Below are 16274 nucleotides of genomic sequence, written 5' to 3' on the forward strand. Positions count from 1 at the left end.
ATTTCTAATGTACTTTAGAAGTTATCTGGGGAAGTTTGGATGGATAACTTTCCTCCCGGAATTACACAGAGAGAAAGGACTTTGATAGAAGTAAAATATTCATATTTCTATTATACAATAGGAGTAATAAACATGTAATATCAGTGAAATAGCCCCTTACTCTGCACTCAAATATCAGATGACTACTAATATAGTTCTTGTATTTAATTAGTTATTGGACAGACGCTGAAACATTTATGGAAGTTAAACATAGGCTGGCTTCTCAAGATCCTCGAGTGGGCGGAAGAAGGCCTTCTGTTCCAATACAGAATCTACACCAACACTCTCAGGCCTGATACTCAAACCGCGTTCCCTGCTGGCTATATGATGATCGTTGGCTGGTCCAAACACGCCAGTATGAGGATGAGGAGTCCAGTACTTGTCCGATTGTGCCTTGATCACTTCATCTGGCACCACAAAAGACTGCACATATTCATCCGGATTCTTGTCATACGCTGATGCGTGCACTGCCCTCCTGCACATACGAAACACACACATCTAAGTAACACATTTATTACAAGACTGAATTGAAAGGTCCAACTAGCTTTTTGAGACGTCCTAAACGGTTTGATGTATTTCACAATTACTACTATTGTATAGACCTCTTTTTTCGAGGAGATGAGATATCTTGCCTTTTACCATTTGAACAAAAGAAAATCAGGTCTCTTTCTATGTTAAACCCGTTTCTCCTTTTTCCGAATTCATTATGGTTGAAATAAACCAAAAAGAGGGGGAGAAACAAACCAAGATCAGAGGGATAATACTGCAAAAGATTCATGAATAGAAGGATGACAAAAACTACCTATGCACACATAGACAGGCACATCAAGGATTTGAACTTTATCGACTCAAGTTGACAACTAATGTGATTTTCTGAGTTAACAATTACTTATCTAGTGAGATTCTTAAATACATATACAGCACCCTAGCCCAAACTACAAATAACTCTAGATACGTCCCTGCCTATCTAGCTTTCGCCAATACAGGTTCGGTCAAATTTAATAACTTTAAAAGGATTCAAATCCTGGTTCCGTCTCTACCTATAGAGTACAGAGCATAGACATATATAAATAAAAAACATACCTGGCAGAGATGCTTGATGAGTTAGTAGACCTTCGAGCACTTGTATAGCAGATATTGCTCAAAAATCCTTTACCCAAGCTAACGAGTCCATGCTTATTTAAATTGGCGGCCATTAAAATATAGATTACTAGTTTGGATTAGAGTTGTTAATTAATATTAAGAACTTCTCTAACACAATAAATAAAACAATATTAGAAAGAAGAATAAGATGAAATCCTGAATATGTTGATGATCAGGGTGTTTGCCTCTATTTCCCTATTTATAGAAAAAAAAAAAAAAATGTTCCCTATTTTTCATTTGTTTCAATATAGTACTCCTTTTCTTGGGTCCCCAACTACCTAGTTAGATATAGTACCAGTTAAACCGTCAAAATAGTTGGCGTACTAGATTACCAAGGATGTACTAGCAATAGTATTTCATTATTCTGCGTTAGTTTCATATGTTTGGTCACATGAAGGATGTGGAACAGAAGAAACAAAGTGCAGGTGTTATTAATTATTTTCTCCGTTTCATATTACTTGATCCTACGGTACACATTTTAAACAAGCTTTACTAAAGGAGTATTTATTAAATTAATTTTATTAATGATATTTTGTAACTCTAAATTTAATTTAATACTAAGAATAGCACGGGAAAAAAGTAGCAGTAAAAATTTCTTGTAAAATGAAATAACTACTTTTGAAGTTTTGCTATAGAAGCTAACTAGAATGAAACTAGGAGAGCATAATTGACTGATTGAATTAATGTTGGGAGAATTAAAGTTAAGATGGTTTTTGAGTAGTTGCATTTTTTAATGTGTTGTTTCAATACAAAAATCTACATTTCAGCTCTTTAATGATTCAATTGTTGTGTATTATTTATGTTATTTATTAGGATTAAATGTTTATCATTATGTCAAAAATTATAACTGATAATAAAGACGCAATTTTATTTCTTAATTAAGTCCACTAAGCAAGTGTCATGTTCGATATGACTCTAACCCAATTATTCCAACTCCTTTATGGGTCTTGTCATAAGCAGGATGTTGACGTTACTCAACAACTTTCTCTCAAGTCACAACTTTTGACACAAGAATAAGGCAATAAGCGTTTGATTCTAACAACTCGTCAATAAGTCATTTGTACATTTGACTTGTTAAACATCAAACATATTTAAATCTCTGTCAGCTATATGATATTATATTGAAATGAATGAATTATTAAATCTTGAGAATATAGTGGCCTGGCCTTCGTATTTTTAAACTTCTAAACATGCCAAATGCTGGTGAAGGTTGCTGGCTGGATAAAACTTTACCTGATTTTCATATTAAGATGCACTTTCATCTTACCTTCTTTTTCATAAAATTGAATGGGAGAAAATTATAAACAAAAGATCTTCCCCGACTGATTCTTTTTAAAAAAAGTTAATATTGTTTTTATTAATTTTATGCTCTTAAATTAAAGATGTATGTAGTTTCTTCAAAATCTTTGATCTGAAATTTGCCATGTTAAATGTTAGAACTGAAACACTTATGAAATATTGAAAGAGGCGCTCTTTTAGATACAAACCAAAAAGAAAAAAGTAACATGCTTAAATTAAGACGATAGGCTAAATAATTAGCTAGATTAGCCTCTAATAAGTGCGACATTTTGATTCTAAAATATTGTTGCATAGGTCTTTCCACTTCCACAAGAGAAAATTTAAACTTAATAAAATCAAAAGGTACTATATGATAATTTAAAGTATAATGACAAAATTAAAAGGATGATTATAAATTTTTTATTGCAACTTGCGAGGGTCTCACCACTTCCACAAGCTGAAATTACACTTTATAAATTATTCAACTATAAAAATTCTTTCGTGCTAGATCATGAATCACCATTGAATCATAAACTATTTTTTAAAAAAATAGTATGTATTTTTTTAAGAAATAGTTGATTCAAGATATTTATGTTTCAGTCTAAATTGTTAGGCCATCAAAATAAATAAGTACTACTAATATATATATATATATATATATATATGAAGTCTTGTTTAGGAGCCTGGGGTAACCAAGTTTGAAAATATTTAGGACATTTTAATATATGGTGAAATTAAAAATTAATTAATCCATTATCCACTCAGCTAGTCAAATTATGGTATGGCTAACAACTAATTGTTGTAGCAGCCAAAACATAACTAGTAAATTGTTGGCAGGCTGAAACTCTATGCTAGTTCATTTGAATTACAATAATTTTTATTATTTTTTAGTAGTGAAAATTTCAATTATTCAAACAGAACATTTTTGAATATGAATTATTGGTAAAATGAAAACGTAAGAAAAGATAAAGGGCATATGAAAAGTTATTATTCTACCAAACGTGTGGTTCTCACTTACTCCTTCGTCCATATCTGACTTAACACATCTCATAAAAAAATGAGTGAAATAATAATTTTATTATATCACTTTTTATCTCTCGATTAAAGTATTAATAATAAGAACAAAATAGATATTAAATGATAAATTAATTTTAAATTTTTAAAATTGAATAACTAAAAAACGAATGTCTATTATAGTTGATAAATATTCTTTTCATTTAATTTATTTGGTCCATATAACATATTATTATATTAACAAAATTGTTTAATCAAATATACCTCTAATTAATTTTTTTTCTTTTGAGTGTCAGTTCAACGGGGTCCGAGTGATATGAAAAGGAGGAGAATAAAAGAACGGAGGGAGTACAATGCCATACGTCCGGTCGAGTACTCTTATAATATCCATTGATTGATTATTGCAGTATTTATTCTGAGACTTTAAGTAATAACCATTAATGCATTCATCAAGTGGATAGGAGAATAAAAGGATTTTGTTTACCTGCCAATCAAAATATGTCATGGAACTAAAAAAAAATATATCAAAATAAGTCATGTTTTTAAAGTGTGACCAAAATATGTTTAATTCTGTTAAAAAGAGAGTTATATGCATTATTTTTAATAAAAGTGACCAAATGGAGTCTATTTTCAGAAAATGTGCATAACTCTCTTAAAAAGAGAGTTATGTATTTTTTTTTTAACATAACTCTCTTAAAAAGAGGGTTATATATTAAAAATTACATAACTCACTTAAAAAGTGAGTTATGCATTTCTTTTTACATAACTCACTTTTTAAGTGAGTTATGTAATAGAAGCCACACAACTCTCCTTAAATGAGAGTTATGCATTTTTACATTTTTTAATTCGCTCAAAAATTGAGTTATATAATAAAAGTTTAACTTATTTTTTTCCTCTGCGTAAATATAATAAAAATTATATAACTCACTTTATAAAAACTTACATATTATGTGAACAATTAATTTATCTTTTAAAATTTTATTTTTTAAAAAAGAAGGTCAACTATTATGAAACGGAGAGAGTAAAACTCGTTGATTATATGAGTCATGTAGAAATAAAATACATAAATCACTATTTAAGTGGGTTATCCATTATATGAATATAACTCTATAAATATATGAGTTATGTGCAAATAACTTTTTCCATCAATATTCATATTTCTCCTATTTAAACGGAAGTATACATTATAGACTCTTCATTTTTTATTCATTCATCTCCTCTTTTGAAACTGCATTTTTCTTCATTGGAATAAAAATGAGGCCTATTGATTGGTAGCGATATTGACGTCGACTATGAAATTGATTCTTCTTGAGGATAAGGGCTCCTGGACATGCCTCTTTGTTCAGAATTTGACCTCACATCATCGTCACTCGATGATGAGTCATAAGGGCATTCACCGCCCTCAGCATTATTAGGCTCACTATCATATCACCCTATGACAATTCACCATAATTTGGCTAGTCACCATTTTCAATATCCTCTGGTACAATGCAGTTTCAAAAGAGGAGATGAGTGAATAAAGAATGAAGAGTCTATAATGTAGACTTCTGTATAAATAGGGGAAATATGAATGTTGATGGAAAAAGTTATTTGCACATAACTCATATATTTGTAGAGTTATATTCATATAATGGATAACTCACTTAAATAGTGAGTTATGCATTTTATTTCTACATGACTCATATAATCAGTGAGTTTTACTCTCTCCTTTTCATAATAGTTGGCCTTCTTTTTAAAAAAATAAAACTTTAAAAAATAAATTAATTGTTCACATAATACGTAAATTTTTATAAAATGGGTTATATAATTTTTATTATATTTACGTAAAGAAAAAAATTAAGTTAAACTTTTATTATATAATTCACGTTTTGAACAAGTTAAAAAATACAAAAATGCATAACTCTTTTTTTAAGAGGGTTATGTTAAAAAAAATGAATAACTCTCTTTTTAAGAGAGTTATGCACAGTTTCTGAAAATTGATTGCGTTTGATTACTTCCGTTAAAAACAATGCATATAACTCTCTTTTTAAGAGAGTTAAGCAAACTTTGATTACACTTTAAAAACATGACATCTTTTGATATTTTTTTTTAGTTCCGTGACATATTTTGGTTCCCAACTTTGTTTTCCAAAACAACAACACGTGTTATAGGATCCCAAGACTTAAACATTTGGAGATAAAAAAAAAAAGATTGAAAACAAAAAGAATGCTTTTTCATTCATTTCATTTCAATTTATTTGATTTGATATGGAGCTTAAGAAAAGATCCCAAAATTTAACATTTGGAGATTAAAAAAAGTTGAAAACAAAAAGAACACTTATTTATTCATTTCATTTTAATAATTTTTTAATTTATTTGATTTTAATTTGATACATAATTTAAAAAAATAAAAAGACTTTTAAATTGTGATAGCTTAAATTAAAGATGAGTAAAATTAATTTATTATATGAAAAGTTAAAATTAAGAGTTGCAGAAAAAAAACACTTTTTGTTAAATAAAAAAATTAGATAAACAAATCAAAATTAAAAAGAATGAAATAGTTGTTTACATTTACGAGGTGTAGCAAATATAAAATGACAGAAGGTATCCTCGTTCATTTTTACTTGTCAATTGATATAGAAATTAAGAAGCATCAGATGATAAAGATAATTTTATTATATTACTCTTTGAATATAATAAATATAATATTTTGAGAAATATATTAAATAATAAAATGTATTTAATATTAAGAGTAAAATGACCAGAAATAATTAAATTATCTATAGATTTTATGAATTAGACAAGTATTATTAGATATTTTAAAATAAAAAATCAAAAAATAAACAAATAAAGATGGATGAGAGGGAGTAATAATTTCATCAGTAATTTTTAGGTATAAAGTTGATATTTTTTATTTTTTATTTAAAAAGTTGATATTTTTTTGAGTGTTTTTGCCAGTTATTGCTCCATTTTGACAACCAATTCTCGTTGCTGTTAACATTAATAATATAATATCAGATTTAATAAAATCATACTTTAAATTCATACTTTAGTAGATTGAGTTTTATTACGTGTTATTGTGTCAAGATGGGCAGGGTGAGGCAGGTCAAATTAAAATACATTTTCAGAAAATAATAAACCTCACAACTTAATTACAAATGTATAAAAGGAATAAAAAAATTATTTATTCCTTTTACACATATTTAAGAAAATACCATAAAAGATAGGCTCTTCTAAAAAGAAAAGAAAAAAAAAAACTATTGATATGACGAAAGATTGCATTCACTAGTCTATGTAATTTAGCAAATAGTAATACATAGTATTACATTATTATAGTTTATTTCAATTTATTGATATATAAATTATCAGTAGTTTCCTTTTCACTTATCAGTTGCATATCCTCTCCACAATCCACATTTAAACCAAAATAAAAAATAAGAAAAATCTAGTCTCTTCATAATAAGAACATTTTTTTCTTCTAACTTTCTTTTAAATTTTATTCCTTTCACATGATCAACAGCATGCTTCATCCCATTCCCTGTGATGTTGTATCAGCTTTCGGTACAAACAATAGCCCATTTCTTTATAATGAATATATGGAATAGTCAATACTCAATACAGCCTACCCTACCCTAAAAAGTTATACAAAATGTTTAAATTAAAATAAATAATTTTCAGGAGCTGAAGTGTGTCCTCTTTAGTAAAAAGAAAATTAGCTAGTCAACAACAACTAGTTTTTGCTCTGTTGCATGCATGATGCATGGCATGCCCCTTATTTATCTGCTTTTTAAAAAAGTAAGAAGTGATTAACGAGATGCACTAAAGCTTCGGCTATGCGTAGAGTCCGGAAAAGAGTCGGATCATAATGATCCATTGCCACTTTTATATTTATGAAATCAAAAAAATGAGTTGTTTTTATTAATCACCTTTAATAACGTAACAAATTAATAATTTGAATTTGATTAGGAAGCTTGTACAGTCCCTTTATAGTTTGCTAAGAGCTACAACTTGTTCTGTTGTTCATGTTACCTATGTGATCTGTTGTGATTTTTAACGAGGACTAAACTTTGATGGTCGAAATTAAAATCGAAATGGTGAAAGTAAGAAGTTTCTTTTAAAGTATTCAAGATTTAATATATTTGTAAAAAAGTAATTTTCATTCTAAATACACACTTCAAACATGATTTACTGATCGATAGTACAGTAGTAAATATCAATCTGTTACTAATCCTAATCCTATTTAGTGATGAATTTGCAATAAATTATCACAAAATTCTATTTGTTACTAGCAATTTGGTATAATTAGCGATGATGTTGGTAGCCAATTCCAATTTTTATTTTTAATTATGACAATATAAATTTTTTGTAATATATATACATACAATAGTATAGTTTTGTGATGACTGATGACTAATGCTTAACGGATCACCCAATCACTACATGTGACTACACCGACCATGAACTAACTAAAAAAGGTTCAATATCATAGCTCAAAGTTAAACTAAAGTAAGTACGTTCAACGAATGATCAAAAGTTGTGGTTGGATGGTAGTTAGTTACCTTTCTTCCTTAAACACATATGCTTAAAAGAATAATTAACTTTTCATTTTCCAACTCTTAAGTTTCAACTTTCCACATGACATGTTTTAATTAATTAAGATCAGAAAATTAAAAGATATTTTGGTGCATTAGTTCTGCACATATATCTTTAGTTTAAGATCACAAAATTCAAAAATCTTTTATTTTTTAAACTAGGGAGTATTTGGCAATAATTTTTCTTGTGATCTCATCTCCTAAACCAAAAGATTAAGCTTGGTACTGCAACATGTAATGGCGTAGGGGGTAAATGGGGAATTATTTTGTTCTTCAACCCACTAATTAAAGTAAATGTATTATGAGATACAATTAATTAAGCTTCACAATAGACATTGCGATACTTTATCACTATTGGATCAGTATATCATTAGTCATTAGACGTTAAATTAGCATAATAAAATGACTTTTTCGTGTTTCCATACAAGGTAAAATTGCTCGCGTACATATAATAGACTCTTATAATCTGATCCTTTCCTAATTGCGCATAGCGGAAACTTCAGTGAACTAGAGTATAAAAACTTCAGTGTCTTTTTATTATGTATAAATCTACAAATGCATGTGGTATGTGGAAATGGAATCACCAAGGATCAAAGCTAATAAACATGTGGGAATTTTGACTCCACTTTAGTATCTTTATCAAATTATGTTCTCAAACAAAGCAACATTAACTAAAAAGAATCATTAAAAGTGGACAATCTCCCATTGTTATTTTTTAATTACTTCACTTTATATGCAAAAATAAAGTATAATTAAGATAAATGCAATCTTAAATCTTAATTAAAAAAGGTGAATAAGTTTTAGCCAGCCACGAGTCATGATACTTCCATCGACAGTACTTATTCATTCGAAAAAAATACCAAATGTTGCCAAAGCTATAATAAAATAAATAAAAGTATAACTTTTTTGAACACTAAAACTTTTTATTGTAAAGACATGTCACACAATTGAACACGTAGAAGAGCAAGCAGAGGTTTGAGTATAAGTGTGCTCAAGAATTATCAAAAACAATTTTCATTTTAAAAGTTGGCACGTCACACTCTTATCTCACTTCAGTTGTAATGACTTTTTTATTAGGCGCATGTTTCAGTAACACAAAAAAAGGATATCGTTCATTATAATGAACCTTATTTGATCACATGATTATGAACCTTCTAATAACCTTATTATTATTAAAAGTTGCCTACATGAACCTTATTTGATCACAAAAAATGATGTACTAATCGTAATGTAATATTATTAGTGCCTCTTGTTCATTCCAAATTTAAAAAATATTTTATATTTGAAACTCTTAATTAAATTTCTTTTTTGGGGGGAGTAATTTGAGAGATATTCCTTCAGATTTAACGGGATAACACTAATAATCTTTCTTGTAATTTTCAACATGACTCCCACCTCTCGTATTTTGACTTCTTTGATTATTTATTTAATTTAATTATTATCAATTCAAAATAATTACAATATGACTAATTTGTCCTTTCTAGTATTCTGCTTTTTAAAGCATATAAAAAGATAAGAGTTTAACCCGCAAATAATTCTTTGAATTCAATAGTTATAAAATTCGATCTTCAAACATCATTGTTTCTTTTATCACCAAATTATTATATGAATTTAATACAAACAAGCGGCTTTCATTCTTCTCTAAGGCTGTGAGGAAGCTAAGGCAATGTAAAACGTAATCTCAGCCAAAATTTGTTTGAATGGACTTATGACTTATGATACCAAAACTCTATATGTTAAATTGTATTTTAAAAAAAGTAATTAATGAGAATGCTTGCTATATAGTGCTATTAATTAATGTCATAATTTCATTTCTTAAGGTCAACTATCACGGTGGTTTGGAGAGGAATGAAACATTAAATGCTACACATCAAGCGGTCATGTTTAAAGAAATTTGTCCATTAAAAAAATGAATTTTAAACTTTTCCGAAAAGATTACACAAAAAATATCTTAGATTTTTGGACGGATAAATTGGTCAAAAATTAACTAATTTATATCAATGATGATAAATAATGTAAATAATTGTTTTAAAAAAAAAATAAGGAAGATAACCTTTATGTCACCAATCACAAAAAATATTAGTGTTGTAAAATAAAAAATGAAGTAATTAAGGTTTTTTTTTTTTTAATTTTTTCCATTATTGACGTGTTGTTATGAGAATAATGTGACATGGTTAGAGCTAGATCCTGTTTTTCTTTTTTGGCACTTAAATACTTAATACAACAACCCATATAAACATGAATATTGACTTAAGCTTCGCCAATTTATTCTAACCCAGTGTAATAATTAAAGCAGAACAAGAGGAGGAGAAGTTTACAATAAATACACGTCCAACGTAACCATAGTTCTCTCTCCGTTTTATTTTACTTGTCCTTGTAAATTTGATAATCTCTTTAAGAAAATATTTATTAGGGGTAGTATTAAAAGAACACAATAAACTTTTCTTGATTTCATAATTTGAACAAGTAAATTCAAACATCTATTTTTAGTAAAAAAATCAAGCAAAATGAAATGAAGTATTACTAATTGTACACGGAGATAATGGGCGACTTTAATTTCCATGAGTAATCAACACTAATGATATATTATTCCAAAAAAAAGGGTTAATATTTTATTGCTACATCATGGCAATCCCTGTTATAGATTTAATTCTCTGTTATGTTGTTGTTCGATTAATCAAAATGATTAAGCATGAATATTGCGTTAAACTAACGGAATGCCTAACTTGGTGATTGTAGACCAAAGAGAAAATGTCGTGATGGCAAAAAATTACCCCTCGTGTCACACTCCAAAGCTCAACTACTATTGAGACCAAAAAATAATTATATTATATGAATTTATGTTATATTTTCAATGTGAGATTTATCTAAAATGTCACGTATATTAGCCTGTTTGTACTATCATTCTTCAAAAGTTACCAGGCTAGAAGCTTACCATCTTTCACCTTGACTCATTTTAGTTTGTATCATTTATTCGGTGTATGCATTGAACTAATAAAAGTATGACATGTATTTTGTATATAAATATTATTGTTTAATTATGTGATGTATATTTATCTTTTATACTACGTACTAAATCATGCTTAATTAACACGGTCACCCATTCGAGTAAGTTTCTCTTTTTTTTCTTTTTTTTCCTTTGACTGAGATATGAAGGCGCACACAGAGATTCCACTCTCACTGTTTTTTTCACTATAAATAGGGAAATAGATTTGCATAAAATATAATTTTTCACATAGTACTTTGCTCTTCTTCTTGTTAGCTCATTTGCTCACTGTGTAAGAATCCATCTGTATTTTCATGGCCGCTAACTTACAGAAACGTGGACTTGTGAGCTTGGCCTTGGGGAAGCGATTAATTATGAACCATATCGCTCGAAATTCTGCTAACTCATCTACTGGCAGGTATACTACTTTAATTACAGAGGCGGTGGAAGAAGAATTTTGGATTTATGAGTTCTGAACACGTATAGCTGAACCCATAACTCTCTCGAGATCTTTAGTACGACGTTTTTTTATCCTTTTATGATTTCTTCCTGCATGTTAATTCGTTGTTCTTGCCTTTTTCATGCAAGAAGCCGCAGTAAAGGCGTGAAATAATAGAGGAGCTATATGTATATTTTGGTAGCTGAATTAATACTAGGTGGGATCAACTCTACAGAAAAAAGGAATTAGCCAAGACGAACATGATCTTTCATTGTAGATAAATGACAAGATTCGCTATGAATTTCGTAGCTATTCATGATGCTTTCTATTTTTTGGAAGCCTTCTAATTAGGTTGGATTCCTATATATATGTCGTGCAGGAGGGCAGTCCACATGTCATCGGTGTATGACAAGAATCCAGAGGAATATTTGTCATCGGTACCCAATGAAATAATCGAGGAAGCACAATCAGACAAGTACTGGACTCCACATCCCCAAACTGGAGTATTTGGGCCAGCCACTGATCACATTATCTACGATAAACATGATTTCCATTTATCCACAGTAGATTCTGTGTTGGAACAGAAGACTTTCTTTCGTGATCTTGGGGACCTGGAGAAGCCAATTTACCCATAACTTTCAAAAATATATTGTACATATTATATACTTCAAAGTGCTCAGATCGACGGGAGGAGTAGCTGTACTTGCAACAAAATAATAGTCCTTCCACTTCAATATAATATGTTCGTCTTATTTTAACTTGAAAATGTTAGAAAATAAAAAATAATTTTAAACTTTGTATTCCTAAACTAAAGATATGTGGGAAATAAGACAAACGAATTGAAATGGAGCAAGTATCATTTTTTATTCCTTTAAGTTCCTGGTGATGAGTTCTTATTGTGATATATGATTCAATATATTTGACCTTCAAAGTATTAAAATATATGTTTTTCATTAATTCGTGTAGAAAAAATAGTTTAGATTTGACTATTTATAGAATTATATTACTGTAAAATATCGTATACCAATAAAATTTAAATAACAAATGAGTAATTAAATGATGAATATGTTAATAATAATAATAATAATAATAAATTTATGAGTATCCCTGAGTAAAAGGATAAAAAGTGCATTTAAACTTTATTCAGATAACATAAGAATTAAAATAAGAATATTCATAAGTGACACTTTTAGTCAAGTTAATAACTAGATTTTAAAGCTAAATTGAATTAGATCACCTTAATTTTAAAAATTGTATTTAAATATTTATAATTCTTTTAAAAAATATTATAAATTATAATAAAATTATATTAGAAATATAATATTTTTTTATTTTTAAAAAAATTAATTGAATTTAGACAATTTGAATTTCAAAATACAAAAATATCACCTAAATGGAGAGTTACTAACCCAAGAAAATTAACAGCCTGAAGAAAAACAGCACGTGCACCGGACGTGATTTTCCATATCTTCCCCCAATTCCCCTTCGAACCTCTTATTATGAATTTCCTAGGGGTAGTTTGGTTTGAAAATAAGTTATATCGGGATTAGTTATGTTGGGATAAGTTATAATGGGATAAGTTATATTGGGATTATTTTTTATTGAATGTTTGATTTGTTGTATTCAAATTAAGTCTGTCAAACGGGTCGGGTTGACCTAACCCAATCTGACCCGAACTGGCCCATTTAATTAAATCGGCCCAGTTTAACACGGCCCGGTAAGCCCAAGGACTTTAGGGTACCGGGTATCGAGCTGATTTTTTTTGTTTTAGGCCCGGTTAACTGGGCTCGGACCCAACCCGATTGGGGCCCGTCGGTTAACCGACCCAGCCCATTTTTTTTATTTTTTTTTTTACATTTTTGGATTTTGGGCCAAACTAGTTGTTGGCCCAATGGCTATATAGCCGTTTTTGGATCCAAACGGCTAGTTTGGGCCCATTAAATTTAAAAAAAAAACTTTTAAAATTATTTTTTAATCCCAAAAAAAATTCTATAAATACCCTACACCTTCAAATCATTTTTCACACAATTTTTAATTCTCTTAAATCTCATTCTATCTCAAATCTCAATTCTCAAATATTCTATAAATTTAATTTCCTAAAATGCTCACTTTAATTTTGCGATTACAAAGTACGAGTGGAAGTTTCTAAAGTCGCAACCTTCGGATACTTGCAAAATTTGGTATTGTCGTTCCATCTCTTACGTTTAATTTTTATTTAGTGTATTAATTGTTGAATATTTAATTTTATTATATTTGTGTATTTTGAATTTTTTTAGTTTAATTTATATTATGGATAAATTAAAAAACCTCACTACTAAAGGTGTTAAAAAATTTTGTCCCAAAAACGGTAGTGGTTGTAAAAAGCGAATTACTAGTGGTAGAGGTAGTTCAAATAGCAGATATACATGTGTGCCTCCGACACTGCTTAGTCAACCTTTTGAGGAAGAAGTATGTGTGCCTTTAGGTGTAGGTGCTCACGATATGAATTATGTAGAAGCTTAGAAAAATTACGGTGTAGAAGAAGAAAATGAAGTAGATGCGGTTAATTTAGACGAAGATGATGAAAATATTGGTGAAACACCCGCAGTAAGAAATGCTAACGTTAGATCTGAATCGGTTAATCTTCCTTCCCGTCCTCCCCGTGTCCCAAGAGCTCGTAAAGCAACTAGTATTACATGACAATTTTTTGAACGTATATCAGATACTGAGGTGCAATGTTATATTTGTCAACAAATATATAAGCATAAAAGCGAAGGCAAGAAAGGGGGTACAGATACGTTAATGAGATATATAGGTGATGCTCATGAAAGAGAGTTAAATATTGTACGAGGTGGTGGGGATGTTGGTGGGCCAATGCAAACTAGAATGGACCCAGCAACCGACCAGGTAACGAAGAAGTATAATAAATTGAGGGATCGGGAAGAAATGGCTAAAATGATAACTGTGGGTTGTTTGCCTTTTAGTTTTCCTTCTTCTGATGCCTTTATTCATTAAATTCAAGCAATTTATAATCCTATGTTTAATGGTGTTCCTACAAATACTTGTCGATCTGATATTTTTAGAATTCATTCACAATATTATTTTTATTTATCAACATTGTTAAAAAATATTCAATGTAGATTGTCCCTAACTTCTGATCTTAACCGTGCTGTAAATAAAAATGATTATTTAACCGTTACTTGTCACTCGATGGATAGTAATTTTGTGATGCAAAAACGTATTCTTGCTTTTTTATATAATGAAGATCGTAAACATACTAGAGATTTTATTGTTGATTCTATTTTTAAAGTTGTTAGATTTTATGGTATCAAAAATAAAGTTTTATGTATTACTTTTGATAATACTTCTAACAACAAGACTGCTATAAAAAAAACTAAAATCTAAGCTATCTCCGTCGTTGCATGAAAAAATTTCATATTAAGTGTGCATGTCATATATATAATTTAATTGTAAAAGATGGTCTTGAGTTTTTTGACCTTTATATTGAAAAAATTCGTATTGTTGTTGGTTTTATTCAAGAAAATAATCGAAGAAAAAGAATTAGAAAATTTAAAGTTAAATTTCAAGAAAATGAACTTGCACCGATATTGATGCCTGAGGAAATTGATATTAGATGAAATTCTACGTATGATTTTTTAAAAACTTGTTATAAATATAGAGTTCCTATTACACTAACTTTTAACCAACATTGCGGTTCATTTGTTGATTTATTTGATTTAGCCGTACCTACAAATATCACTCCAACTGTCGCTCCTCATCCTCCCGAGAAGCCATCATCTTCTAAAAGGACGACACATAGTGATTTCCTGATTCCTTTTGTGATTTACCTTATTGGAACAGTGTTGATGACAGAGCTTACACATCAACTTATCGAGAAGAGCTGTAGTATTATCTTCGGTCGCCGCCAGAGGATCGCAGACGACGGATCAGCACGTTGGATTGGTGGAGGAGTAATGAAACACAATATCCCGTGCTTTCAAGATTAGCTAGAGATATCTTGAATGTTCCAATGTCAACCGTTGCATCAGAGAGCGCCTTTAGTCAGGGACGACAACAGCTTGGAGACAATCGACACTCATTGGGAAGCAATGCAATGGATGTTCTAGTTTGCCTTAGAGATTGGATTAAAGCGGAAAGAAGAAACCAAGGAATGGAACCGGAGCCGAACGACGAGCTAAAACTTGAAGAAATTATGTCTTCACGGGAGAACTTAGCAGAATCAAGTCCAATGCATGATTTTGCCCCCGTTGACTTTGACTATCCTATGCAAGTTCCCGTTAATATTAACATGAATGAGTTGAAAAAAATGATGGATAATTTGTAGATTTTTCATTCATGTAAATTATAAATTTTGGATCATTTCGCAATCAATAAAATTCAACATTCATTCACTCCTTAGTCCTTACTTTGTAATTTTTTTCATTTAGTGATTTAAATTGAATTTCTACTTTAAATTTAAAACTTACTTCTAATATATTATTAATTTACTACCAAATATTATTAATTTATTATATTAAATAGCATATGTTTTGTATATTTGTGTATATTTCTTCTATAGATGTGTATATTTAATGTATACATGTGTATATATTTTATAAATTGTATATATATTGTAGTGTATGTATATATATTGTAGTATATGTTTTATTTAAAGTAATACATATATATTGAATGGTGCGTATATGTGTGCATATATCTTCTATAGACGTGTATATTTAACGTAGACATGTGTATATGTTTTATAAATTAGTATATAGCTATATAACTATAACTATAACTATAACTATATATATATATATATATAT

General features: G+C 29.2%; 2 protein-coding genes across 2 annotated transcripts; one reads left to right on the forward strand and one right to left on the reverse strand.

The window, feature by feature from the left end:
• Positions 1–40: 40 nt before the first annotated feature.
• Positions 41–1511, reverse strand: LOC107875794 (late embryogenesis abundant protein At5g17165). The gene is made up of 2 exons (XM_016722633.2): positions 1123–1511; positions 41–514 (listed from the first exon to the last, which is right to left on the reverse strand). Exons 1-2 carry the CDS (start codon positions 1233–1235, stop codon positions 244–246), a joined length of 384 nt encoding a protein of 127 aa, XP_016578119.1. The 5' UTR covers positions 1236–1511; the 3' UTR covers positions 41–243.
• A 9391-nt stretch (positions 1512–10902) lies between these two features.
• On the forward strand, positions 10903–12322 carry LOC107875792 (late embryogenesis abundant protein At5g17165). The gene is made up of 2 exons (XM_016722630.2): positions 10903–11448; positions 11849–12322. Exons 1-2 carry the CDS (start codon positions 11345–11347, stop codon positions 12102–12104), a joined length of 360 nt encoding a protein of 119 aa, XP_016578116.1. The 5' UTR covers positions 10903–11344; the 3' UTR covers positions 12105–12322.
• The last annotated feature ends 3952 nt before the right edge of the window (positions 12323–16274 follow it).

This window comes from Capsicum annuum, chromosome 6 (genome assembly GCF_002878395.1).
Source record: "Capsicum annuum cultivar UCD-10X-F1 chromosome 6, UCD10Xv1.1, whole genome shotgun sequence".
In the NCBI taxonomy this organism is placed as follows: domain Eukaryota; kingdom Viridiplantae; phylum Streptophyta; class Magnoliopsida; order Solanales; family Solanaceae; genus Capsicum; species Capsicum annuum.